The sequence below is a fragment of the Panthera pardus genome, unplaced genomic scaffold (genome assembly GCF_024362965.1).
Source record: "Panthera pardus isolate Hobbes unplaced genomic scaffold, ASM2436296v1 HiC_scaffold_15, whole genome shotgun sequence".
Classification (NCBI taxonomy): domain Eukaryota; kingdom Metazoa; phylum Chordata; class Mammalia; order Carnivora; family Felidae; genus Panthera; species Panthera pardus.
Genome location: NW_026526710.1, coordinates 21,224,287 through 21,251,638, shown reverse-complemented (window position 1 = coordinate 21,251,638; position 27,352 = coordinate 21,224,287). Strand labels below are relative to the sequence as shown.

Here is a 27,352-nt window from a genome sequence, read left to right as displayed (position 1 = left end):
GAGGGGGAGTGGGACCTGGGGCGCCGGGCATGGGAGGCGGGGCTTCCCACGGAGGCGGGGCTGCTGGTGGTAGGGGCCCAGAGCGTGCGTCTGCCCGAGGACCTTCCCGCCAGGGGCCAGGCTGCGCCGCGGCGGCGGCTCGCGCGTGGGGGGGGGGGGGGGGGGGGGCGGTGGCTGCGCGGCGGCTGCGCGGCGGGGCCTGACGTCACCAGGCGCTCGGCCCCGCCCCCCCGCGGCTGCAGCTGCAGAGCCAGAGAGCCGGCACCGCCGCTGCCTGGGCTGGGAACGCAGCGCGCGCGGCCATGGCCTCCGTCGCCGTGGGTAAGCGGGCGCAGGGCGCGGGGGCGGCGGGAGGGCAACCCCAGGCCCCCGCCCCCAGCGCTCGGCTGACCGGCTGCCCCCCGTCTGGTCCCACAGAGGCGGACACTCGACAGAGGCTGCTGCGCACCGTCAAGAAGGAGGTGGGTGCGGGGGGGGGGGGGGGGGCGGGGGGCGCGATCCTGGGGGAGGGGGCTTTCAAGCACCCGGGGAAGGGTCCCCGACGAAGAGGTGGCCGGTGGCCCGCGGCGGCTGCGGGGACGGCCATTTCCGGTTTGGGGCTCACCTGGCTGGGTATTTACCTCCCGCGGAACTGGAGGCGGTGAGTTTGGGGGTTGGAGTATAGGGGACTCTGGATGTTTTTATGCTGTGTGCAGGGGCGGGTGCAGCGGGAGGGCCCTCCCCCCTCCCCCCTCCCCCCTCCCCCGGGTGTGGGGCACCCCTGGATATGTCTGGGTAGGACCTCCTTTGTGGAGGAGCCGGTGGTTGCATCTCAGGAAGGTGAGGCAAGCGCCTGGGGGTGCTGATTGGGTGTATTGGGTGGTGGGGGGCTGAATGGAGCTGCAGAAGGAAGACCAGACTTCGGAAGGGGGGAAAGGTTCACTGTGGAAAAATGCCCCTCGTCCCAGATCTCCCCTTTCCCGCAAATTCTCAGTGCTTGGAGCCACCCCCAGGAGCCAAGAGACTCCCCCTGCCCCCCATCCCTGAAAGCCCCTGGCAAGTGGGTGACTCCATTTGTGGGCTTGTCCCCTGCTGTTCTGGCAGGTGGGTTTCCCTTACCCCCTACCCTGCCCCCACATGCAGTAGAGTGAGGAGCAAGCAAGGTTCAACTGTCCCTCTGCCCCTTCCCTCTCCTTGGGGCCAACTGGGAACCCAGTCCAGGCTTTAGTTTCTAGCCCTGGACTGCCCGCAGAGGGGAGAATCCATAGTGGTTGGTTCCTGGGAAGCGTTTAGATGCTTGGACTGTGTGTGTGCGTGTGTGTAAAGCATGCACACGCCTATGTGGGCGAGGACATGTGGCTGTGAGTGCCTCTGAGCATGTCTGTGCATCGGTCTAGAGATATCCAAGTATATCTTCTTATTGCGTGTACATGGGTCTGTGTGTTTATGTGTTTTCGTGAGTATGAGGTGTATCTGTGTGATGCATGAGTCTCTGTGTACATGGGTGAGGCCGTGACCATGTATGTGTGATTGTATGTGTGTCTATTGCCTTCCTTATGTCACTTCACATCTGGGTCCCTGTCAATGCTGAGCTCCCTCACTCCTGTATCTTGAGTCCTCAGCCTGAGACCACAAATGCCCTCAGACCTTGGGGGCTGGCCTCATATCTGTGCCTGTGTATGTGTGTTGAGGGTGTCCACATGTGGTGTCAGCACTGAGCACCAAGAAGCCCCTCCCCGCCTGGTGGCAGACAGCCACCAAAGGACAGGCTTGAAGCCTGGACCTGTTGCTGTCCCTCCCTGCTCAGAAAGCTCGGGCATGTCTGCGTATAGGTGTCTATGTGTGGCATGTCCTGCGTTGTTGAAAGAATCAGCTCCAGGGCTGACTGTACATTCTAGCATTTCTTTCTTTTTTTTTTAACGTTTATTTAGTTTTGAGACAGAGAGGGACAGAGCACGAATGGGGGAGGGTCGGAGAGAGAGGGAGACATAGAATCTGAAGCAGGGTCCAGGCACTGAGACGTCAGCACAGAGCCCAACGCGAGGCTGGAACTCACAGACCGTGAGATCATGACCTGAGCCACAGTCAGACGCTTAACCGACTGAGCCACCCAGGCACCCCTCATTCTAGCATTTCTCAATAAGGTGGGATGTGTGGAATTCCTCAGAAAGGCCCAGATGTTTTCAGTTTAGCCCTCTTAGAGGCCCTGTTGGGACCTGAAGAAAGGTCTATGTAGATGGACAACCTTCCAACAAAACATACAGACCTACAGTATTCTGATGACTGTGTTAGGGGAGGGTGTCTCTAGCACCTCCCCCAAAAGCCTTCGGGTTAAAAACCTGCAGACTCTTTGTTCATTGTTTAACCAAACCTAGCTGTAATATGTGCTCTGCAGATGTTTGCAACTGGAATGGCTGTGTTTTCAAGGAAATGGTTGGCTGTTCAACTGGGAGTGGGGGCCACAGGCAGAAGAATGTGTGAACAAGGCATCTGCCTCTGGGCAGGGCTCCAGCTGGGACCCTGGTCCCAGCTCTGCCAGCAGCTCCCTCGATACCCTATACAAGTCCTTTCCCCTCTCGAGGACTCAGTTTCCACATGTGGAGAAGGAGCGTCCTTGGAGGTCCCACCCATGTCAGTCTAGTTTGGATTATTGGCCGAGGGGTGGGGGACTGGGGTGGTGGGGTGGGTATACTTTGCCCCTGGTGACCAGAGGTGTGGGCCTGCATCCTCTCTCCTGGGAGCAGCCGAGTTTGGGGCATCGAATGAGCTTTCTGCCTGACAGGAGGCCAAGGCCATTGCCTGATCAGAGGAACCTGTGTGGCATCCCCCTTGGTGCCTCAGGGGGGCAGGGACAGAACCTTGCAAATTTGGGCAAAAGGCCTCTAGCGCCCATTGACTCCAGATCTGCAGTCAGAAGGCACGGCTTACAGTAGTGAGTTGGTGGCTGATTCTGAATTCTGTATTTCTTGGGGCACATCATTTCAGGAATCAGAACGTCCATTTCCTGGGGGCTACTCTGTGCCGTACCCTGTGTGTACAGGTAACTTTCTGAGGTGAGTGCGATGGTCCCACTTTACACACAGAGAACCCGAGCTTGGAGGGGAGGCGTGAGTTGCTCAAGAGCACACAGCCGACGGGTGTGGAGCCAGGGTCTTCACCCCCAGGTCTGTCTGACATGAGAGCCAGGCTTTTACCTGTCATAACCCAAATGTGTCCATCCACATCTACACAGCACTGCAATGTCAGCACGTGTGGTGCCATGATTTCCATCACACGGATGTGAAAACTGGCCCAGAGAGAATAAATGATGTCCCAAGGGCACAGAACCAGTAAAGGACAAGTTCAGGTCTTCTGTTTGTGAGCCCTTTGTTCAGCACGGGTGACCCCTGAGGGCATGGCAACAAGCCCCCGTCCCACCAAAGCCGACTTCCTGTCTCCTTCCCTTTCTCTGCCTACCTCTTTGGGGAGCATCTCCCCCCAGTATCAGAGAGCCAGGCTCCAGTGGAGTGGCATAGGGAAGCTCTTTGCCTAGAAATCCAGGAGTCAAGTCAACTCTTCCTTCTCCCCATTTTCTGGGTTCAGAGGAGCCACATCCCTGCCTGTCACAGCCTTGCCCAGAGACACCTTCCACCCTTCTTTCTGGAACTGTTGGCTGAACAGTCAGTTGCTTTTTTATTTTTTCTATTTAAAAAAATTTTTTTAATGTTTTTCTTTATTTTTGAAGGAGAAAGAGAGACAGAGCATGAGTGGGGGAGGAGCAGAGAGAGAGGGAGACCCAGAATTCAAAGCAGGCTCCAGGCTCTAAGCTGTCAGCACAGAGCCCGATGCAGGGCTCAAACCCAGAAACTGTGAGATCATGACCTGAGCTGAAGCCAGATGCTCAACTGACTGAGGCCCCCAGGTGCCCCAACAATCAGTTTCTTTAGGCAAGGTGTGCAAGCTTGGGATAAGCCACTGAAGCCACAAAGGTCAGCAGAGGCTGTGGGGCTGGAAGCTCTGTCCAGTGCTGATTTGGGGAGCCAGTATGACCTAGCACCGTGAAACAGGTGAAGAAGGAGCTCTGGGTGAGGTTCGAAATTCTGGTGGTTCAAATTCTGGTGTGCGTATTTACTGAGGGGAGTCTGTGTGCCAGACATTAGGCTGGGCTCTGCGGACACAGCAGTGAACAAGATAGTCCTGCCCCCTTGAGGCTGACATCCCAGTATGGTAAGCACACCCTGATAGACCTTCTGAGTGTGATTAAAAGGATCATTACAGGCTTTTTGCACCACAGTGTGAAGGAGAGGCACTTGGCCCCACAAGAATGTGTGACAGGGTGAAGTAACCTCATGCAGGGGGCCCAGGAAGGTTTCCTGGAGGTAGTGATGTTTGAGAAGATAAGGTAAAGGGAGGAGGTGGAAAGAGAGGAACACCGTTCTGGCAGAGGGAGCTGCGTCTACAAGGACTTTGTGGCTGGAGGGAGCACAATGAACTTGAGGAAGAGAGAGGGCTCGGAAGTGGCTGGAGTACAGAGAAAAGGAGAATGGTGCCAAACACAGAGGGGCAGAGCATGTGGTCCTATCCTAAAAGCACGAGGAAAGGAATGGGGAGGACATGAGCTATGCGGAAGGAGAGAGTGGAGCTAAAATTGATTGCTTGTAAATTGCGCAGTCTCAGGCAAGCATCTGTCTTTCTGTTCATGAGGGTCTGGGTTTCGGTTTATCCATGATCAGGAGGAAAATTATTCACCTATCAGGATGAGCCATGGGCAAACAGCCACCGCATTAGCCTGAGCTGCTTCTGAGCAGGTATCTAATTTTGTCTGTCTCCTCAGTGTCGCCCAGGGAAAGCCGGAGACAGGGTGGCCGCAGCATGATTTCTTCCAGTTGAGATCCAGCCCACTCTCATCCTGGCTCCTGCCAGGCCCGCTTTGCCCTCCCCTCCTTTCCTCTCCCCGCCTCCACCCCTTAATTTTGTTTTGGTTCCCAGAGCAGCAGGGACTGGCTTCTCGTTGCCATGACGACTGCCATTAAAGGAGCCTGCCCATGACACAAATTGATCAGGGAAGCCAAGTGACTAACCGCCTTGTTTTCTTGCCTTGAGCTGGGCCTGGCAGGCCTCTTAATTGGAAGGAAGGCAGGTGCTTGAGGGCCGACCCCCTGGAGGGGGAGTGGGGATGAGGGGAGTGCTAGAGGGCAGGCCATGTGTACCTCTGCAAACTGGAGCCTTTGTCACTGCCACTGAGCTGGGTGTGTTTGGGGAGCTGCACCTCCCAGCCCCTGGGTGTGGGGTGATGGGATGGGGGGAGGAGGGCATCCCATGCTAAGAAGACAGGAGGAAAGAGAGTCAACCAGTGTTTCTACCTCCTAAGAAGATAGGAGGAAAGAGAGTCAACCCCATGGTGCTTCCAGTCTAACCCAGTGGTACTTCATGAACGAGGGGGTGGCAATGTTGCCCCCAGGTAGGGTTGCCAGGTAACATAGAGGTCACAGAATTAAGTTTGAATTCCAGATAAACAGCAAGTACTTTTGGAGTGTCAGTATGCATTGCTAAATCTGGCAGCCCTACTCCAGGGGGACGTTTGGCAACGTCTGGGGATATTTCTCATGGTGAGAAATGAGAGTGCTGCTGGCATTGAGTGGGTAGTGTCCAGGGATGCTGTTCAACTTCCTGTAATGCCGAGGACAGCCCCCACCACGGAGAAGTGTGCAGCCTGGAATGGCACTGCTGTGGAGGTTAAGAAACCTCTGTGCTAGGCACTGTGCTGAGTGCATGCCAAGCGTTCCTTCTTTCGCTCTTCATGACAGCCCTGAGAGGGAGGATAATTATTTCCTTGACTCGATAGAGGAGGAGCTGGAGGTACAGAGATGTTAAGCAGCTCACGTTAAGTTCACACAGCCTGTCCGTGGAGAAGCTAGGATTCAAATCCTGCTTTCTCAGGCTCTGAAGAGTGGCCTCATGGAGGTTCATCAGAGACCCTGGAAACATGGCTTGGGGTCAGGTGTGGGGTGGGGGGCAGATAGATGAGGCAGGAAAGTCATTAGTTACAGCTTACTTTGGGGCTGTGAATGCCAGGCTGCAGCCTTTGCTCTGTCAGGTAGTGGGGAGCTATGGAAGACTTCAGAGCAAGGAGGGTCTTGCTTAGACTTGAACTTCAGAAAGTTTCAGCTGATAGTAGGGGCCAGGATTGACCCTTTCTGCCATTTCTTAGAAGAAAACTTCTTCCTTTCCTTCCTTCCTACCTTCTTCTCTACTCCCTCTCTATCTCCCTCCCTCTATTCCTTCCTTCCTTTCTTCCACAAATATTTACTGAACATCTACTATGTACCAGGTATAGCTTAGGAACTGTAAAGAAGGAACAAAGCAGCATCCTGTTCACATGCTCTCAAGCATAGAATGTAGTTGGGGGACAGATAGATAGAAACACATTTTAAATATGCGCAGGCACATCTCGGAGACATTGTAGGTTTGGTTTCCAGGCCACTGCAAGAGAGCAAATATTGTGATAAATCAAGTCAAAAGGAATTTTTTGGTTTTCCAGTGCATATAAGAGTTATGTTTAGGGGCACCTGGGTGGTTCAGTTGGTTGAGCATACGACTCTTGATTTCGGCTCAGGTCATAATCTTGTGGTTCATGGGATCGAGCCTGTGGTCGGGCTCTGCGCTGATGGTGTGGAGCCTACTCGGGATTGTCTCTCTCTGCCCCTCCCTTGTGCTTTCCCTCTCTCTCTGTCTCTTTCAAAATAAGTAAATAAACAGTTTTTTTAAAAAGTTATGTTTACACTATGCTGTAGCATTTTGTCTAAAAAACAATGTATGCATCTTAAGGGGCACCTGGTTGGCTCTGTCAGTTAAGCGTCTGACTTGGGCTCAGGTCATGATCTCACAGTTGGTGGGTTCGAGCCCCACATCAGGTTCTGTGCTGACAGCTCAGAGCCTGGCACCTGTTTCAGATTCTGTGTCTCTCTCAAAAATAAACATTAAAAAAAAATTTTACTACTATGTTATGTCGTATAATTATATTAACTTTATTTTTATTTTATTGTATATGATGTGTAAATTTTTCAAGTTTTTTTCATAATTTTCTTAAGTTTACTTATTTATTTTGAGAGAGACAGCTATGAGCAGGGGAAGGGGCTGAGAGAGAGAGAGAGAGAGAGAGAATGAGAATCCCAAGCAGGCTCAGCTCTGTCAGCGCAGAGCCCGATGTGGGGCTCGAACTTACAAGCCATGAGATCATAACCTGAGCCAAAATCAAGAGTCAGATGCTTAACCGACTGAGCCACCCAGGCACTCCTCTATTATATAAGTTTTTTAAAAGGGAGTGAGAAGTGGAAGCTTCCCTAAAAAACACCTTACTGTTAAAAACGCTAACCATCATCTGAGTTTTCAGTGAGTCATAATCATTGATCACAGATCACCACAACAAATATAATAATAATGAAAAGGTTTGAAATATTGTGAGAATTACCAAAATGTGACCCAGGGACACAAAGTGAGCAATTGCTGTTGGGAAAATGTGCTGATCTAGACTTGCTCGATGCAGGCTTGCCACAAACCTTCAATTTATTTTTTAAAAAAAGGCAGTGTCTACTATTAGAAGTCCCAAGTACTGTGAGGAAAATAAAGCTGGAAAGTGGGTAGAGAGGTGTGAGAAGGGCTCTCCAGAGGCGGGTGGTCAGGGTTGGGTGACATTTGGACTGAGACCTAAAGGGAAGGAGGGGACCATACTGACATCTGCAAGAAGGGTGTTCCTGACAGAGGGAACAGCATGTGCAAAGGCCCTGAGTGGGGAACAGTGAGTAGGGAAGAGGCTAAGGAGCCTGGAGTGGATGTGAACAAGAATGGAGGAGGAGGAGAGACAAGGTCACAGGGTCTTGTGACCCTCAGAAGTGAGATGGGAGCCATGGGAGGACTTGGCACAAGGGAAGAAACATGGACTCATCCATGTTGTGGACTGCTCAGGCTGCAGGACTGGCAAAAACTGTGGGGGACACCAAGGCAAGAGAGGAAACTTGTTTTCTGAGCTTTCAATTCTTGGGCTAGAAAGCACAGCCCCCCCACTCTTCCCACTTCCCCACTGGCCTGGCCAAGTAGGGGTTCCAAAAATGCTTGCCAGTTGAATGCAGGAATACTGGGTGCAGATATTTTGGGGCTCTCTGATGGTTCTAGGGTTGACTCAGATCAGTTCACATGTGTCGTGTTTTCAGGCTTAAGACGGCAGAAATGCTCTTCGTGAATAATGCAGCCACATCCGTGCGCACTGCGTTTTGATGCTTTTCTCAGGTCTCTGGCAGTGCGGCTTCCGGGAGCTTTTGCTAGTGCAGCGCTTGGGCTTCAGCACCTTGGTTCGATGCGAAGAGAGTGGCAGGAGGGGCCCTGGCTTTCTGTGTGGGTGATGTCTCCTGTGCAGTGTGGCTGCGTCTCCCCTGAGGTCACCGCATGAGGGGGCTCCGGGAAATGGCTGGGTAGCGTTTGTTGCCAGTTGGCAGGTAGAAAAGGACATTTTTGTCACCCCAGTGGGCCTGCAGTTCCTGGCCGCAGGTCCCAGGATGGGAACTGAGGACCCCAGAGACCGTTGTCCCAGTTCTGCCCCTAACCACGCCCCTCCTCCCTGTGTCGTTCTGCTTTCTACATGGATGAGGGTGGACAGCTCTAGTGTTCTAAGAGCCTCAAGCCATCAGATTTGGCCAGCATCACTCTCTGAGAGCCAAGTCTTCCACGTTTTCTCAGCTCCACATTTGCCAAGCCCATACTTAAGACCCATTAAAACTCAGTAGCTGCTAAGACTATTTTGGAGTGTCCATTCCACTCAGGAAAAACAAGGGCTCAACTGAAGGCTTTCTTGAGGATAAAGAGTCTTTTACTTTTTATTTTTATTTTATTTTATTTTTTTAACGTTTTATTTTTTATTTTTGAGACAGAGAGAGACAGAGCATGAACGGGGGAGGGGCAGAGAGAGAGGGAGACACAGAATCGGAAGCAGGCTCCAGGCTCTGAGCCATCAGCCCAGAGCCCGACGCGGGGCTTGAACTCACGGACCACAAGATCATGACCTGAGCCGAAGTCGGACGCCCAACCGACTGAGCCACCCAGGCGCCCCATCTTTTACTTTTTAAACAGCACTTATTGAGCACTTCATACAGATGAGCTCGTTTAATTGTCCCCTTGCCACGACACGGATAAACCACTATCCCTTATAGCTAATGAAATCGATACACACAGATGGCAAATGCCTTGCCAAAGGTCATGGACATTGTCAGTGGTACGGCTTGGGGTTCTGGCTCTAGAACCCTGCTCTGCATTACCCTGGAGCCAAAGCCAGTGACCTGCATATGGTTATGAGCTACTCTGAGAATGTGGAGTTGGGGAAAGGTCCCGCCTTTGCAGCTGGACAGCCTTGAGTTCAAGTTCCAGCCCTGCCAATTGGCAGATTCACGAAACTTTCTGGCTTCCGTTTCCTCATGTATGGGGATGGCGGGGGAGGGGGGGGGGGGGTCACGTACCAACACGGCACTGCATTGTGCTATCGCTGCCGAAGATTCACCAGTATTTATGAAGGGACCAGGCACTGTGTTTGGCTTACCCTTTGAGAGTTGAGGGGCACCTGGGTGGCTCAGTTGGTTAAGTGTCCAACTCCTAATTTCAGCTCAGGTCATGATCTCACAGTCGTGAGATCGAGCCCTGCATTGGGCTCCACACTGAGCATGGAGGCTGCTTACGATTCTCTCTCTCTCTCCTCCTCTCTCACCCCCGCCCACCCCTCTCCCCCACTTGCACGCTCTCTCTTGCTCTCTAAAATAAATAAAATAAAAAGAACTCAGTTGCAGAAGGATGTTTTGCTGCCCTGTCTGGTCACATCCGAACTTGCAGATGTTTTAGCACAGGATCTTGCTCTCCCTGGGTAAGCCCTGGGCTGGGGGGCGGGGTGTTGTAGACCTGGAAGGGGGTATTTCTTGGGGTCCAAAGGAATGAGCCCTCAAATGGAGGTCAGGAAGGCTGAGTCTCGCCTGACTGCCTCGCCATCCTGAGGTGGGCAGCTGGATCTCCCCTCTGGGTCTGGTGGGTCACTGGCCCCATGGAAGTAATCCCTCAGCCAAAGAAGGTCCAACACCCTCGTGAGCCTCCTGGCCCTGCCACTTAAGCACTCTGTGCGCCCGGGGGTCAGCAGCTAAGAGTGCTGAACTCCAGTGGGAGGCGGTGTGTTTTTCTTCTAGTAGGTACAGGAAGACAAGTGAATAGATTCTTACACTTTTTTTTCTCACAGAATCTGGAAGGAACTCAGGTTTATAAAGGATGGGAACAGCTCCCTTTGCAGTGAGCCTCCCTTTAAAAATCAGGTAGCTGAGAGGCGCCTGGTGGCTCAGTCAGTTAAGCGTCTGGCTCTTGATTTCAGTTTGGGTCATGATTTCTCAGTCCTGGGGTCAGGCCTGTGCTGACAGCAGGGAGCCTGCTTGGGATTCTCTCTTTCTCTCTCTCTCTCTCTCTCTCTCTCTCTCTCTCTGCCCCTTCCTGGCTTGTTCTCTCTCTTCCTCTCTCTCCCCCTCCCCCTCCCTCAAAATAAATAAAACCTTAAATTAAAAACAGTCAGATAGCTGAAACCCCAAGAGTTCAAGGGCTTTGAGTGATGCCTGGGACCTTGAATGAATGGTGCTTTAGTTTGTATTATTTAGTAAGGTATGTTTCATTAGTAAATTCAGATTATAGCAACTATCATTCATTTTTTCCTTCTTTTGTTTTTTTCTCCCTTTTTTGAGAAATAAAGACATTTTACAACCCCCACGTATTAACCACTGCTCTAAATCACCAATCCACAAAGCAGGCTTCCTGTCGAGTAGGTACAAGTAGCAACTCCTCTTTACTGATGAAGGAAACCGAAGCTCAGAGAGGTTAAGAGGCTGGACTGAGGTCACACAACTTGAGAAGCAGCACAGCAGGGTGCTGTAGCCAGCTTCACCCATTTCACTGTGGGGAATCCCTTGCAGAGCTAGCTAGAACAATAAAGAAATCTAGAAACACAAAGCCAAAAGGGAAAGAGGCTCAAAAAACTGATTTTATTGGTTCAAGGGTATGGGAAGTTGGTGTGCAGACTGCCAGCTTCAGGTGCAGTTCTGTCCAGGGGTCCCAATGATGTCATCAGGACCTTCTCTGCTTTCTTATCTCTGTGCGGATTTCCTGTGCGTTGGCTTTATGCTTCGCCTGTCTCTGCGGGGGGGGGGGGAGAATTGCCCGGCCGCTCTTGGGGTCCAGCCTGCCAGCTTGGCATCAGCAGACAGAGAGTTTCCCCTCCCCCTTGGTTTTGGGGGAAGATGTAGGAGTAGATTTCATCAGACCAGCCCGGGTCACATGCAGCTTTTGCCCCTTTCACTGTGGGACTCGTTGCTCAGATTGATCAAGCCTGAAAGGGCAGTATGGCTTCAGCCCAGTGAGAGTGAGGGAGGGGACCCAGCGGAGAGTCAAGGTGAAATGACCAGACAGGGACATGGGAACTAGGCAGACAAGCCACAGATGTCCAGTGTGACAGGGTGAGGCCGCCAGCATCTGGAACCCAGCCCCTAAGTGTGGAAGTGCTTGGCTGCTGTCCCAAGTGCTGCCTGGGGACCTGCTGTGTGCCAGGTGTCTCTGCCGGGCCACAGATTCGACTCTAGGGGTGTGCAGAACCCTGAAATTGTGCAGACGCTTTGTACTTGCTGTAGGGAGAGCATATCCTCAGTACCGTGAAGGGTCCACAACCCCAAAACCCTAATATGGTTCAGAACCACCCTGAAGATGCTGGGATACCAAGATAAATATGGTTTCTCTGACCTCGGCGTGCTCAGAGATTAAATGCACCCTAACTTCTAACCTGGTGAGCCCTATAATAACAACAACCCCTGATAATAATCATAATTTGTGTTTATTGGGCACCCACTGTGCCTCAGACCCTCGCTGTCCAATGGGAGCCACTAGTCACATGTGCTGATTTACGTTTAAATTAAGCAAAACTAAATTGAATAAAAGATACTGTTCCTGAGTCACATTAGCCAGATTTCAAGGGCACAAGAGCGTGTGGCTAGAGATCCTGTTTTGGACAAATGTACAGGAATAGAGCATTTCCAAAAATTCTGTTGTGTTCTAGACATTGGTGCAAAGTGCTTTACATCCTTTAACATATTTAACCTTTAAAAAAACCCCCAAAGGGTAGGTCCTATTTTACCCCATTTTATCGCTGAGTAAATTGAAGCATAGAGGAAGTAAAGTGACTTGCCCAAGGTCACACAGCTGCCGAGGGGGAGAGCCAGGATTCTAACCCAGCCCTCAGATGCAACACTTGACTGCGCTTCCCCCTAACGTAGGCTAAAGGTGGTTAGTATGTTCTCTGGTTCGCCCTGGGTGTGTTTGAAGCAACCGTCAGGGAATTTTGTTTCTTACCTCCTACAGCGGCCCAGACCCCCAGAGAGAACGTAGGCACGCTCCAGACCCCGTGCGTGCCTTCCTCATCTGTGAGGCCCATGTGGGTCTGTGGAAGTGGGGAGCATTGCCGGGGAGCCGCCTCATGCAGCAGGCAGAAGCACCCAGAAGAAAGCTGGCCGGTCTCCAGGGTGTGGGCTGAGAACGTGAGACACGCAGGCCATTTTCTTTGGGAATGGAGGGGCGGCGGTGGGGACTGTCTTCACAACTGCATCATCTCCAGGGGTGGCTGTGTGCGGGAGTGTTGCTGGAAGGACCTTTTTGCCAAGGTGCCCCCAGGCGAATGCTCCAGAACCAGGCACTGGGGGGACCTCCTTGTCAGGGGCCATGTGAACACCTGTGCAGGGCAGCGACGGGAGTCCTGTGTGTGGGAAACCCATTCTCGAACCCCACAATACCCCCCCTTCCAGGTCAGGGCGGGTTGGCAAGCACTATCCTGTGCCGGAACGATGCCTGGTGCCTATTTATAGCATCCCAGTGAACGATTAACCGGGGCCAGGCTAGCAGCAGCCGAATGAGAGAGGCTTTTGCTTCCCTTGCAAGGCCAACAGCCACATTTAGGGCAGGTTAAGAAGGTCATGCTAGAGGGAGGACTTTTCTAGCACTCGGAAGATCATGTGCCACGGCTTTATCACTTCTGTCTCCCCTTCCCCCCCCCCCCCGGGCTCTCCCCCACACAGATGGGACTGTGGAATGACCCTCCTGTGTCTCTGCTTTCAGCATCCATCTGTGTGGATGTGGAGGGCAGGGTGGATGTGTGTGGGCGGGAGGGTGGGGCAGGTCTGTTCTGGAACTGCGTGTGAGAGTGTAGGAAGGAGAGCTTTGATCCGTTGAGCAGTGTCTGCTGAGCTCCTACTGTGTGCCAGACGCCTTCAGGCCCCTTCTTTGCAGCGCATTGCAGGCCCCAATGGGCTGAGGATGCAGAGGAACCCCTCTGGAAGGAGGGCTTCGCCCATGTGCTGGAACGTTGGGATCCCTACTGACATCCTACATCAGCAGCAGAGCACAGAAAGGATATTTCCATTTCCCTTTCTTTTTAATAGACTTTGTTTATGTTTTTAAAGCAGTGTGAGGCTCACAGTAAAGATTGAGTGCAGAGTACAGACCTTTCTCATACATCTCTTTATCTGCCCTAAAACTCCTCTGTGCTCTGCCTGTTCATCCCTCCCTCCCCCGCAATCCCTGGCAACCAGTGATCTTTTTACCGTCTCCATAGTGTTGCTTTTTCCAGAACGTCCTACAGCTGGAATGGTACAGCACGTGGCCTTTTCGGCCTCTTCATCCAGTAATAGCATTTCAGGTCAGACATTTTCCTTTTGTCGCGGTGATTGTCCTTCGGAGACCGACGTGCAGCATCGGGAGCCGGAAGCAGTGTGGAGCGGGGAGGTGAGGGGTGAAAAGTGATAGCGGGGCACAGGTGGGGCAGCCGGCTAGTGCTGTGGGACCCAGGCTCCGGGAGCAGGCAGTTGGCCGTGGCTGTGACTGTGACTGTGCCCTAGGCTCAGGGAGCAGGTGCGTTGGCCACCGGGACTCCAGAGCAGGAGACCTGGATTCACATCCCAGCCTCTTCACGGACCAGATGGTCTCTGTCCCTCCTAGGTCAGCTGCATCATTGGGAGAACAGAATAATAGCAGTGACACCCACATCGCACACTTGTTGTGAGTCTTTTTTAATATATGTGTTTTTTAAATTTTTTTTAACGTTTATTTATTTTTGAGACAGAGCATGAGCAGGGGAGGGGCAGAGAGAGAGGGAGACACAGAATCTGAAGCAGCTTCCAGGCTCCGAGCCGTCAGCACAGAGCCTGACGGGGCTTGAACTCACAGACCGTGAGATCATGACCTGAGCCAAAGTCGGACGCTCAACCGACTCAGCCACCCAGGCGCCCTTGTTATGAATCTTTGGTGGGAAGCACCAGTAGGTGTCTGTTGAATGAATGAATGAACCCACTGTGTGCCCACCTCGGTGCAGGGCAGATAGTCATGGGTTTAAGTTCCCACTCTGCCATTCAAAAGCTGTGTGCCCTTGGGCAAGCATTAACCTCACCAAGACTCAGCTTCCTCATCTGTAAAATGAGTGCCAATACCCATCTCTCCTAATTACCCTGTGGATGAGATGGAATCATGCCCCTAACCAAGCCGCCAGGCTAGGGAACACTTTATAAATAAATGTATAAAGCACTGATTGTGTGCCGGCTACTGTGTTAAATGCTTTTGATGTATTATGCCTGTGAGGCTAATACAAATATTACCCATTCTACTGATGGGAATGTGGAGGATCAGAGAAGGGACATGATTTGCCCAAGATCATCTGTGCAAGAGCTGGGGTTTGAATTCTGGAAGTTTGACTTGACAGCCCGGTGCTCATAGCCGACCATAGGGAACTTGGAAGAGAGGGGAGTCATATCAGCTTTGGGGGGGGGGGGGAGGAGGGGGCTCTCCGGAGGGAGTGAAGAGAAGGGCCTGTTAGTGAGTCCTGGAGGATGGGGTGGTTTCCCCAGAGTGGGAGATGGAGGGAGGAGTGGGTGGGGACATCAGTGGAGGCGACCGCACTAAGCAAAGGCAGGGAGTGGCAATCATGTGAGTCACACAGAAGGAACAGCACGTGTGACTGGAGCTGGGTGCGTGCGGGAAACGGGGAGGGGGAACAAGACTTGGCAGGACCACACAGGAAGGTCGGGCCACACGGTGGAAACGGTCACAGCTTGCAGCCCTGCCCCAGCCCTTGCCAACCCACCTCCTGTGCACCCCACCTATAACAAATTAAAAAGTAAAAGCTACCAGCTATTTCCATGTAGGGCTCTTCCCTGCCACTTTGTCCTTACATCTGTTCCTTCCTTTGAGCTCCAGGGTGGCTCTGTAGAGGCAGTTGTAGGGGATGGTATCACCTCCTCCAGGAAGCCCTCCCTGACCTCCTGACCTACCTCCTCAGGTCAAGTTTCTTTGTTACTTGTCCTCATAGAACCAGATTCTTTTGCTGCAGAGAACTGGCCTCACTTGGTCCTAACGTACCCATTCGTGGGACTTGGCTAATGTCTATCTTGATGGACTGGTGCCTGCACAAGGACAGGAATTCTGTCTGCTTGGCTCCCAGTACCAAACTCATAGGAGATGCTCCATAAATGTTGAGTGAATAGGTGACAGTTTTGGCTCCTGTGATAAATGCTGGCAAGGCAAGCATTCACAGAACATGGAAGAGGTACACTGATCCCTGCTCGGGTAGGGAGAGTCCAGGAAGGCTCCCGGGAGGAGGGGACATCTGGGCTGAAGCCTGAATTGCTCTTAGCTGGCTGGAGCATGTAGGGAGGGGCACCTGGCCGGAGGCACAGGTGAGCGAGGGCACAGAGCGGAGCCCATGGCGCCGCCTTTGGGAGCAGCGTCTGAGGGTCCGTGGTCCAAGGCACAGCAGGAGACGCTGCCTGCTAGGTCCTCAGCACCCAGGCGCTCACAGGGGAGGCAGAGCAGCAAAACCTGCCCTCTGCTCTTCCCCTCTCCTCTTCACTTTGCCCAAAATGCCGAGAATGATTTTTAAAGCCACCCTGACACCCTCCAGATACCCTGCATTAACCAGCCTCTCTGCTGTGAGTTTCTGGCAGACCAGAGTCAAGGGGCCTCCGTCTCTTTAGGTACTGCTGGGTCAGTGTTACTCGCCCACCTGCACTGCCAGGCGCCGACCACCTGAGACCCCAGCTGGGGTGAGGTACTCCCTGAGTCAGGACTGAGGCAGCAGGCCTCAGAGGAGCAGATGGCAACCGGGCTGGTTTTTATTTTGGCCTCATATGCGCCCCAGGCACAGTGCTGGGGCTTTGTACCAGGGGGTCCCCTGGGCCAAGTCCAGCCTTTTTGTGAAACTGCTCTTGAGCAGAGAAGAATGGTTTTTTACATCCTAAAAGAGGGTTATAAAAACAAGAGACAGTGGGACAGAGACTCTGTGTGGCCTGAAAATAGGTTTGACAGATGGAGTAAGTGAAAATTCAGATTGCTGGGGTCGGAGGGTGGTGGTGGTGGTGCGGGGCACCTGGCTGGCTCAGTCATTTAAGCTTCAGGCTCTTGATTTCAGCTCAGGTCACGGTCTTGGGGATTGTGAGGTTGAGCCCTGCATAGGGCTCTGTACTAACATGGCGGAGCATGCTTGGGATTCTCTCTCCCTCTCTGCCTCCGCTCTCTAAATAAAATAAATAAACTTAATTTTTTTTTTAAAGTTCAGATTGCCTGGTTGAATCTGAATTTCAGGAAAACAAGTAATCTTTTAGCATAGGTATGGTCCATGCAATATTTTGTACATACTTGCACAAAAAAGAAATTCCTTGTGTATCTGAAGTTTAGGTATCCGCTGGGCAGCCTGTATTTTATCTGGCAGTCCTATTCCAGAACCTGAAGTGTTTGCTGTCTGACCCTCTCCAGAAGATACTGCCCACCCTGGCCTTAAACACACAGCAGATGAGATCAGACATCCAAGGGACTTAAAGACACTGCCTGGATCAAAACTCAGTGAGCTTTAGCTGCTGGTGTTAGTGCTACTAATATAATCAGAGTGATCACCAAACATATACTGAGCACATGCTGTTTGTTTGCCTAGTCAGCGTCCTAGAGATGGACACTAAACGCCCTCAGATGTATAGTGGAAGTCAGGCCGTGATAAATTCTAAGGAAACGTCTACCGCAGCAGAAGGGGGTCGGGAGTGGAGCTCTCTTTTACACAGGGTGGGTCTGAGCCCCTGCCCCCATTCTGAGCGCTGTGCGTGTGTTTTTATGAAGTCCGCACATGGCAGCCCAGATGGGTGGTGTGAGTGTCATCTCCATTTCACGAATGAGGAAACTGAGGCCTGAGGTCACCTCGCTAATGGCAGAATTGGAGTTTGACCTGGGCCTAGTGGCTCCCTAAACTCAAGTTTTTGCTGACTTCCCTCAGGCGCCTTCCTTTACATGGTGCCAGCTGCGTGCTGTGAGGCCCTCTGCCCAGATTTTCCATAATCCTTACGACAGCCCTGGACCCTGGGCTGTATTATTCCTCTCCAGGCACAGGAGGGGTGAGCACAGAACCCTGCCGAGAGGCAGGGGGGAGTAGCGGCTGATCTGAAACCTGGCAGGGTTCAAGGTGGGCAGCGCGAGGGTACCTTGGTATGGGTGGGCAGGTGGTGGGAGTGAGGAGAGAAGACAAGGCAGGCCCCAGAGGCCCGGAGCCCTCTCTTCTGGCTTTGCGGGTTGGTCCGGATTTCCCTGCCTGATTCCCTCCTGAGATTACACCTCCTATATGTTGTTTCAATATTTGCAGGTGAGGGTGGGAGGGCGGGGCTGGTTTCTGAATGGTTGCAGGGTGGGGCTGGAAGTGTGCTGGGGCCTGTGCTCACTGGTGGCACGTGGAGGGGTGGGGTCACAGCCCCAGAGGCCACCTAGGTCCTAAATAACCTGTGGATGAGAAGCTGGGGTGGGTGAACAGAGCCTAAGAGCCCCTTCGCAATTGCCTGTTCACCTAACTCACACTCATGAGCATCCACTGTGGGCCAGGCCGTGAACCCTACGGTCACTGCCCTCTAAGAGTGGCTCCTGCCTGTACAATTCCTACTCCGTGCCAGGTGCTGTCTCATTTGCCGATGACGTGGGGTACTATTATCCAACACCCCATGGTACAGGTGGGGAGACTTGTCCAGCATCATGAGTGGTCAAGGATTCAACACCAGTTCAGTGACCCCACATTCTGGCTCCTAGCCTCTCAACTGCCTCCTAACATCCTGTCGTTAGAGCTAATAAGCTGGTTTCGAAAGAAGTGAGCTCCCCATCATTTGGAGGAATGTAGGCAGATGTTGGAGGACTCCGAATGGATGCTGGGCAGAGACGAAATCTTTCTGACCACTTTGACCTTTGAAGTTGGCTCCCCCTGCCCAAAGGACCCCCACAGGACATGGTTGTAACAGTCATATCCGGGTGACCCAGGTCTCCTGACTCCCAGTTCAGTGCTGTTTTGGTCCCCACGTTGGGCAAGACTGAGGAACCCCTTCTCATAGGTTTCTTAGCACTTTGGGATTTCACAGGGCCTGACCCATTTCTGGGCAGGTTGGAGGCAGAGCTGACTGTCAGACCTTGAGTTCAAGTCCTGGCTTCGGACTTTCCTGGTTGTGTGCCTTAGGGCAAATCGCATCAATTCAGTTTACCCGTCTTTAAAACGGGAGGAGAGGGGCACCTGGATGGCTCAGTCAGTTAGGCATCTGACTCTTGATTTCAGCTCAGGTCATGGTCTCATGGTTTGTGAGTTCAAGCCTTGCATCGGGCTCCGTGCTGACAGCACAGAGCCTGCTTGGGATTCTCTCTCTCTCTCCTGCCTTTCTGCCCCTCCCCCACTCACATGCACACATGTGTGCTCGCTCGCTCTCTCTCTCTCTCTCTCTGGAAAAAAAAACTTTAAAATGGGGATGAGGGGCGCCTGGGTGGCTTAGTCGGTTAAGCATCCGACTTCAGCTCAGGTCATGATCTCGCGGTCCGTGAGTTTGAGCCCCGCGTCGGGCTCTGTGCTGACCGCTCAGAGCCTGGAGCCTGTTTCAGATTCTGTGTCTCCCTCTCTCTCTGACCCTCTCCCGTTCATGCTCTATCTCTCTCTGTCTCAAAAATAAATAAACGTTAAAAAATTTTTTTAAATAGATAAATAAAATGGGGATGATAATATTTTTGCGAGGATTAAATAAGATATTCTGTACAAAGTACATGGCACATAGTAGGTGCTCAGTAAACATACTCTCTTACTCTTAAGCTGGGCAGTAACAAAACTATTTCAAATGGTCTCCAGCTTCTGCTTTGAGGCCTTTGTTAGAATAAAGACCCTGGGTCTGAATCCTGCCTCCTCTGCATGACCTTGGGTGGGTTATCTAATAGCTCTCTGCCTCAGTTTCTTCCATCTGTAAAATGGGACTATGTCGGTAATCTGTCTTGGGTTGTCATGCCATAAACAGTCCCAGGAACACCATGAGTGCTCAAAAAAAACGAAAGAAAAGAAAAACAGTGAGCTTTTAGCATCATAAAACTCCTACTATGTGCTAGCCAGGCCTCCTCTTTTGCAAATAACACCCCATTGAATCCTCACCCCTGGACATGAAGGGCTGAGCTGGATGCAAACACAGGTCTCTGTGGCTGCAGTCGCACCACCCATAGCCACTGCCTCTGTGCTGCCTCAGTCAGGCATGATTCTGGGGCCAAAGCTTAGAAAATCACATGGGCTTTTGCAAGGAGCCAGGATGCCACACTGCCACCACCATCCCCAGACCACCCCGAGGTTCCTTAAAGCTGTTGACCTCCACAGCAGATCAATTCCAAGCTCATGCCTGGAAGCCTGAGAGGGGAAAGGTGGTTGAGCTGCATTTCAAAGGCCTTCTGTGGCCCTCTACCCCGTGCCCACAGGTGCGGTCGGTTCCCCCGGGGATGGGTCCTCCCCTGGCCAGTTTGGGCCATAGCCTCTTCCTGCAGTGAGACAGTGCCCTCTCCCGTGAGGCTGTAGGGACTGATCTTCCGGGGGAGGCTTTCCCCCCCTGCCTTTTTAATTTCCTCTTCTGGCCTCAGGCTGTCAGCGCATTATTAAGTTCCGGGGAAGTCGGGAGCCAGCAGACAGAACCCTTGTGAGAACCCCTCCCTCCGGCTGAGAACTACGCCCTTGGTGCTGTGTCCCCACCTCCACTACCCACCCCGCCCCAGATCCATCCCAGGAGCCTGCCTTCCCTGGGGATTACGCTGTCTGGGTTTCAGGGTCCATAGCTACAAACAGACAACCTTCATTCTGTGGGGTTTGGACTTGAGACAACATGTGTATACAGTCCGGGTAACAATAGGAAACAGATGATTCCTCCAAACTGAGCACATGAAGATGAATTTAATAAGGGTGCTATTGACCAAGGCAGGGTGGGGTGGGTGGGGAGAAGGGTGCAGCACCCCGCGGTTGTAATAGTGGGGAGCCGGGAACTGTTGCCTGCCCCAGTCTGATATGGGAAGCAAAGAGAGGTGGCCAGAAGGGACTGGCTGTGTGAGGAAGGTCCCCAGACAGGAGCCGTGACTGCTGAGTGTCTTCCTAAGGACTTTGGCTGCTAGTTTTCTGTCTCCTCTGAAATCCCCCACTGCAATGTGAGCATGCCTGAGAGTAGCTTGGAAAGCTTGATCAACACCCCAGAGTTGCTGCCTCTGTGGCTTCCGAGTATCTGTATCTCCAGCCGGTTCTCAGCTGGTTCTGGTGCTGGTGCTGGGGCTGCTGGGCCCTGCGTCAGCACCATGCTTGCCCTGTACCTGTCCTAGCTTGTCCTACCTTTTGGCTCTTTGGACCGAAAGGTCTTCCAGGGCAGGACTGTCAGACTCCATCCCTGCTGCTCTGTGCACCCCGTGTATCTGGGCCTTTGTCCCGCTGAATTCACCGGTGTTTGAATGGTTTGCAACTTGTCCCTGTTGACTATCGCCCAGATGCACCCATGCTGTATCTTGGCGGTCCCTAAGTGGCAGCTGTCGCCGAGATGGAGGTCAGCATGCAGGTTTATTAGGGTGTGCCTTTGGGATTAACACCCAGCGGAGCCAAGTGAAGCGAGCGGCGGTGGGCCAAGGGAGAAGATGGGTCACGAGGCTTTCATGGAAGCCCCGTGGGGAGTTGCCAGCTTGCTGGGATGGCCCTTCACACTGTCCCAAGTTGGGGGCAAGGATGCCAGACCTTCACAGCCTACACGTTCCCATCACCGGATGGTGTCCTCCAGGGAAGCAGTGAGACCTTGGAGGAGGCTCTCCCTGGGGCTGAAGGGATCCCTGTCCTTTATGGGACTGGCAGCTGAGGGCTCTCCAGGAGCCCTCCTAGCAGCCTCCAGTCCTGAAGCGGTCTGTGTGGCACATTGTGGCACCTGCCACATCATCAGAACCTGCCCACGGAGCCAGGGAGGGGACAGAGGCTTTCTCGTGGCCGCCACTGCCCTTCCTTCCCTATCCCTGAGTCCTGTGACCCCTCGACCCCCGGCCAAGAAACCCTCTTGGATCCCTCAAGTACACAGAACCCCCAGCGAAGACCCCTGCCCATGGTTTTGCCTACAGCTGAGTTCCGAATCTTAGTTTTGTTGGGCCCAGCCATCCTGTGACACGGAGAAGCAGAAGTCCCCCAGACCCTGTCCTGGCTCGTGCTGAGATGTGGAATAAACGCATCAGTGCTGTTATCCACCACTTGTGGTGATTACAGAGTCCTCCAGGCCTTCTGGAGAGAGGGAGAGGAAAAGGAAGGGATTGTGTCTTCTGTCATGTCCCTGAGGCCGGCAGTCCCAGGGAGTACATCTGACTCCTGTTTCTGGGGCAGAGTGTGGTGGGTAGAGGCTCCCTTTGGAGTCAGATTGACCAGCATATAAACCTCAGCAAGGTGACCTTGGATTTTCTGATGCCCTTGGCTAGGTAGTAACCAATACCTCTGAACTTGTCTGTCAAGTGGGGTGGCGGTGGCCACCTGGGAACTGTGTTGTGAGGATTATGGGGGGCCGGCCCCATGTCTCAGCTCAGGCAGCCAAAGCAGAACACCACAGATGGAGTGGCCTAAACAGACATTGATTTCTGCAGTTTGGAGGCTGAGAAGTCCAAGGCCAAGGTGCTAGCCCATTCAGTTCCTGGCGAGGGCTGTCTTCCTGGCGTGTAGATGACCTTTTCCCTGTGCTCTTCTCCTCTTCCTCTTTTTTTAAGGACCCCAATCCCATCCTGAGGGCCTCACCTTCATGACCTCATCCAACCCTAATTTCCCCCCAAAGGCCCCACCTGCAAATACCATCACACGGGGGCTGGGGTAGGGCTTCAGCATGTGAATCTTTGGGGACACAAGCATCCAGTCCATGACACCGTGTATGCTTAGCCCAGTGCTGTGCATTTAGCAAGTTGGAGCATTATTATTATTTTCAAAGACAAGCCATTGGCTGAAGCTTCTAGAATAGCATCAAGAGCCTGGGTTGACACTCTGCTTCGGCCTCCTGTTCACTGTGTGACCTCGGGTTTGTGGCTTAATCTCTCTGATCTTAATTCTCATGGTGTGAGAAATCGGTATAAAAGTAGAACCATGGGGTGCCTGGGCGGCTCAATGAGTTAAGCGTCCAACCTCGGTTCAGGTCGTGATCTCATGGTTCGTGGGTTCAAGCCCTGCGTCGGGCTCTCCACTACGCTCAGCATGGAGCCCGTTTCAGATCCTCTGTCCCCCTCTGTCTCTGCCCCTCCCCTGCTTGTGTTTTCTCTCTGTATCTCTCTCAAAAATAAACAAACTTAAAAAATTTTTTTTTTAAATAAAAATAGAACCAAGCCTCACAGAGCTGTGGAGAGAGTATAGTGAGTTAATAACATAGGTAACCCTAGAACTAATTCATCACTCATTCATTCATTCATTCATTCATTCATTCGCTGGCACAGAAGAGCTCATTCAGAGGGATACGGATAGTGAGGATACGGATGGTGGGAGTATCAGTCTGCCCTGGCCGCCATAACAAGGTACCACACACTGAGTGGCTTAAACAACAGAAATGTATTTTCTCACAGTGCTGGAGGCTGGAAGTCCAAGGTCATGATGTCAGCAGGGTTGGCTTCTGCGGGCCACGAGGGAAGGCTCTGTTCCCGGCGTTCCTTGTGGATGGCCCTCTTCTCCCCGTGTCTTCATGTGGCCTTCCCTCTGTAGTGGTCTGCGTCCCAATTTCCTCTTATAAGGACACCATTCACACCAGATGAGGCCCCACCCTCATGACCTCATTGTAACATAATTACCTCTGTAAAGATCTTGGCTCCAAATAGATCACATCCTGAGGTCCTAGGGGTTAAGCATGTGATTGGAGGGCAGGGACACGGTTCAGCCCATCACAGTTGGGGAGGTGAAGGCATCCTGGAAAGTGGGAGTTGGGTAGGTCTTTGAGGCCAGAGGGGTAAACTGAGGCCCCTCAGGGCAGTGCCAACCTGAGCACACCTACTGGTTGGTAGCACAGCCAGAACTTAGAGCTTAGGGATTTTCCATCCCAGCAACCTTTTGTGGACGGAGCAGGTGGGTCCTGGCGGTGACTGCACTAGCCACGGGGGGGGGGGGGGGGGGGGGAGGGGGGATGCGGGCAGACGGCAGGGCCCCTGCGTCACAGTCACTCTGGCAGGCGACAGGCAGATGGCCCCCTCCGAGGGGCAGGCAGACATTGGCAGGAGGGCTACAAGCTGCCTGAGAGAGGGCTGGCCCCTTCGAAGAGCTGGGGCTGGCCCTGTGTGTGGGGTGGTCAGCTGCGTTAGCGCTCCCCCCCGTGCTGTCCCCTTGTGTGACACCAGGGCGGGCAGCCTGGGCCAGCCCAGTGGTACCAGACATTCTCACGCAGGATCAATGAGTTGGAGAAACACACTCCTGTGTGTTTCTCCTTGATCCCACACTCTTCCTGGACGATACCGCAGACACCAGAGGTGTGTGGGTTTGCTACACCTCAGGCAGTTCTCTGACGCCAGCCGGGTGGCCGCCCCTTAACCGAATTCTGACGCTAGCTGCCTGGAGTCAGTGTCAGGTCCCACAGGTTAGGGGCCCCAGTCCTGCAAGACTGTCTCCCACTTGAGGTGCAAGTCTCAGATTGTCACCTGTACTTCTTTGTTGGTTTTGTTTATCTATTTATTTTTGAGAGAGACAGAGAGCGCGTGTGCACAAATATGGGGAGGGGCAGAGAGAGAGGGAGACACAGAATCCAGAGCAGGCTCCAGGCGCTCAGCTGTCAGCACAGAACCCAATGTGGCTCACGAACTGCAAGATCATGACCTGAGCTAAAGTCGGACGCTTAACCGACTGAGCCACCCAGCCGCCCCACCCCCTGTACTTCTTGATAGCCACATACTGGGGTTCCCCTAGCCCCCTCCCTAGGTTTGATCATTTGCTCATAGGAGTCAGGGAAACACTTAGGTTCACCAGTTCATGACAAAAAAGGTACGATACAGGACGCAGATGAACATCCAGATGGAAGAGGTGCGTAGGGCAAGGTCTGGGGGAAGGGCGCAGAGCCTCCGTGTCGTCTTGTGACACCCTTCCATCACCTCCATGTTCGGCAGCCTGCTCTCCAAGCCTCATACTTGGGGATTTTTATGGAGGCTTCATTAACACAGACATGGTGAAGAGTGAACTCAGTCTGCCTCCCTGTCCCCGTCCGCGAGAATGAGGCATGGCGCTGAAAGTTCCAAGCTTCTCATCATAGCTTGGTCTTTCTGGTGACCAGTCCCCATCCCGAAGCGATCCAGGCGCCCGCCAGGCATCACCTCATTAGAACAAAGCACATTCCTGTCACCCAGGAGAGTCCAAGGGATTTAGAAATTGTGTGTCAGGAACTGAGGTCAAGTTCAAATGGTAGACTAGAAGATGCCCCTAGCGCTGTGATCACTTAGGAAATTACCAGGGTTTTAGGAGCTCTGTGCGGGGAACTGGGGGCCAAAACCAACAGGTATATGTTTTTTTATTATTTCGCAGTCAGCAAACTGTTGCCCAAAGGACAAACCCGTCTCTCCACTTGGTTTTGTAAATAAAGTTTTATTGGAACACAGCCACGCTCATTCATTGGCATACGGCTGCTCTCCGGATCCAAGGGTGAAGTTAAATACTTGAGACAGAGACCAGATGGCCAGCAAAGCCAAGAATGCTTACTCCGTAGATCTCTACAGAAACGGTTTGCAGACCCTTGTTTTTGTGCTTCTCTGTCTATAGTTCTAGGTACCAGGTTCACCCCTGGAACTTCCTTGTTGTGCTGAGAACAACAGTGTCTGCTGAGAACCCGCTTCCTGGTTCACAGACAGCTGTCTTCTCTCTATGTCCTCACATGACAGAAGAGGGAAGGGAGCTCTCCAGGGTCTCTTTCATGAGGTCACCAATCCTACCCATGACCTCATCACCTCCCACAGGCCCCGCCTCGTAATACCCCCATCACACTGGGGATTAGAATTTCAACATAGGAATTTGGGGGGAACTGAAACATTCAGTCCATTGCAAGGAGTGTCCTCCTCAGAGCCTCAGTTTTCCCCCTCTGTAAATGGGGAGACTATTACCCTGAATTGTTGGGATGATCCCATGGGGCAAGGCAGGCAGGAGAGAACTTCACAAAGTGCCACACTCTCGGGACTTATTCTCTCCATTCTACCTGCTGATAGCCTCCACCTTGCTGTGCGGGCAGCATGGAGCCTGGAGCCTGCTTCCCCCTCTCTGACCCTTTCTCTCTCTCTCTCTCTCTCTCTCTCTCTCTCTCTCTCAAAAATAAACAAAATTAAAAAAAAGTCAACTGCAAAATATTTATTTACATTATATTAACACATAGTATCCACACTTGTAAAAATTGTGGTAAAATACATAACATAAAATTTTGCCTTCATCATTTTTAAGTTTGGTAGTGCTGAGTAATTCACATTGTTGTGTGGTCAGTCTCTCTTCGTCTCACAAAACTACAGCTCTGTACCCGCTAAGTAATAATTTCCCTTTCTCTCCTCCCCCCAGCCCCTGGCAACCACCATTCTGTTTTCTGTCTCTATGAACTTGCCTCCTCTAGGCACTGCTTATAAGTATTTTGTCTCTTTGTGACTGGCTTATTTCACTTAGCGTGACGTGTTCAAGGTTCACGCATGTAGTGGCAGGTGTCAGAATTCCCTTCCTTTTTTTTTTTTTCTTTTTTAACTTTATGTGTATATTTTGAGAGAGAGAGAAGGATGGACAGGCAGAGGGAGAGAGAGAGAGAGGGAGAGAGAGAGAGAGAGAGAGAGAGAGAGAGAGAGAGAGAGAGAGAATCCTAAGCAGGCTCCACACCATCAGTGCAGAGCCCGACACAGGGCTCTATCCCACAAACCATGAGACCACGCCCCAAGCCAAGATCCAGGGTCGGACACTCAACCAACTGAGCCACCCAGGTGCCCCAGAACTTCCTCCCTTTTAAGGCTGAGTTATATTCCCTTGAATGTGTCTGCTACATTTTGTTTATCCATTTGTCCATCAATGGACACTTGGGTTGTTTCTGCCCTTGGCTCTTGTGGATAGTGCTGCCGTGAACACGGGTGTGCAAATCTCTCTTCAACACTCTGCTTTCAGTCCTTTGGGGTATATACCCAGAAGAGAACTGCTGGATCAGATGCTGATTTTCTGTTTAATTTTTTGAGGACCTGCCATCCTCTTTTCCTTAGGAACCGCACGATTCTACGTGCCCATCAGCAATGCAGGAGAGTTCCGATTTCTCCATATGTGCACTCACACTTGTTATTTTCCATTTTTCAATAGGAGCCATCCTAATAGGTGTGAGGCAGTCAGTATCTCATCACGGTTTTGATTTGCACTTCCCTGATGATGAATGATGTTGAGCATCTTTGCGTGTGCTTCTTGACCGTCTGTTTATCTTCTCTGGAGACGTGTCTGTCCAGGTCCTTTGCCCATTTGGGAATCAGGTTGTTTTTTGTTGTTGAGTTGTAGGAACGCATCATACAGTCTAGACATTAGCTCCTTATCAGATACACGATTTGCAGGTATTTTCACCCATTCCATGGGTGTTGCCTTTTCACTCTGTTTATTGTGTCCTTTGATGTACGGAAGTTTGTTTGTTTACTTTGACGTGGTCCAGTTTATTTCATGTTACTTTTGCCTGCTCTGCTTTTGGTGTCACAGCCAAGAAATCGTTGCCAAATCATGGCGCTTCTCTGCTATGCTTTCTTTGAGGAATTCTGTAGTGTTCGCTCTGGTATTTAGGCCTTTGATCCAAATTGAGTTGATTTTTGTGTATGGTACAGGTGAGGGTCTCACTTCATTCTTTTCCATGGGGACATCCAGTTTTCTCAAGAGCATTTGTAGGAGACTGCTCCCCCCTCAACACTGAATGGTCTTGGCATCTTTGTCAAAATCGTTTCATACGTACTGATAGACGTGAGGGTTTATTTCTGGGCTCTCTGTTCTTCACCACTTGTATTTATGCTGGTACCTCAAACTATGCTAGTATTTTTA

The 27,352-nt window shown here is 52.2% G+C and overlaps 1 protein-coding gene across 6 annotated transcripts in view; it reads left to right on the top strand.

Annotated features, from left to right (window-relative positions):
• Nucleotides 1-201: 201 nt before the first annotated feature.
• The window catches only part of SGSM1 (small G protein signaling modulator 1), a 102,067-nt gene continuing 74,916 nt past the window's right edge, over nt 202-27,352 (top strand). For 2 of the 6 annotated variants that reach the window (XM_053902235.1, XM_053902238.1), the window contains exons 1-2: nt 203-321; nt 418-461. In XM_053902235.1, coding sequence (XP_053758210.1) covers nt 303-321; nt 418-461 — 63 coding nt within the window. In that variant the 5' untranslated portion in view covers nt 203-302. Of the gene's footprint in view, nt 322-417; nt 462-2,964; nt 3,033-27,352 lie in introns of those variants that run through there. The other 4 variants (XR_008422180.1, XM_053902234.1, XM_053902237.1 and 1 more) reach the window with 4 other exon arrangements.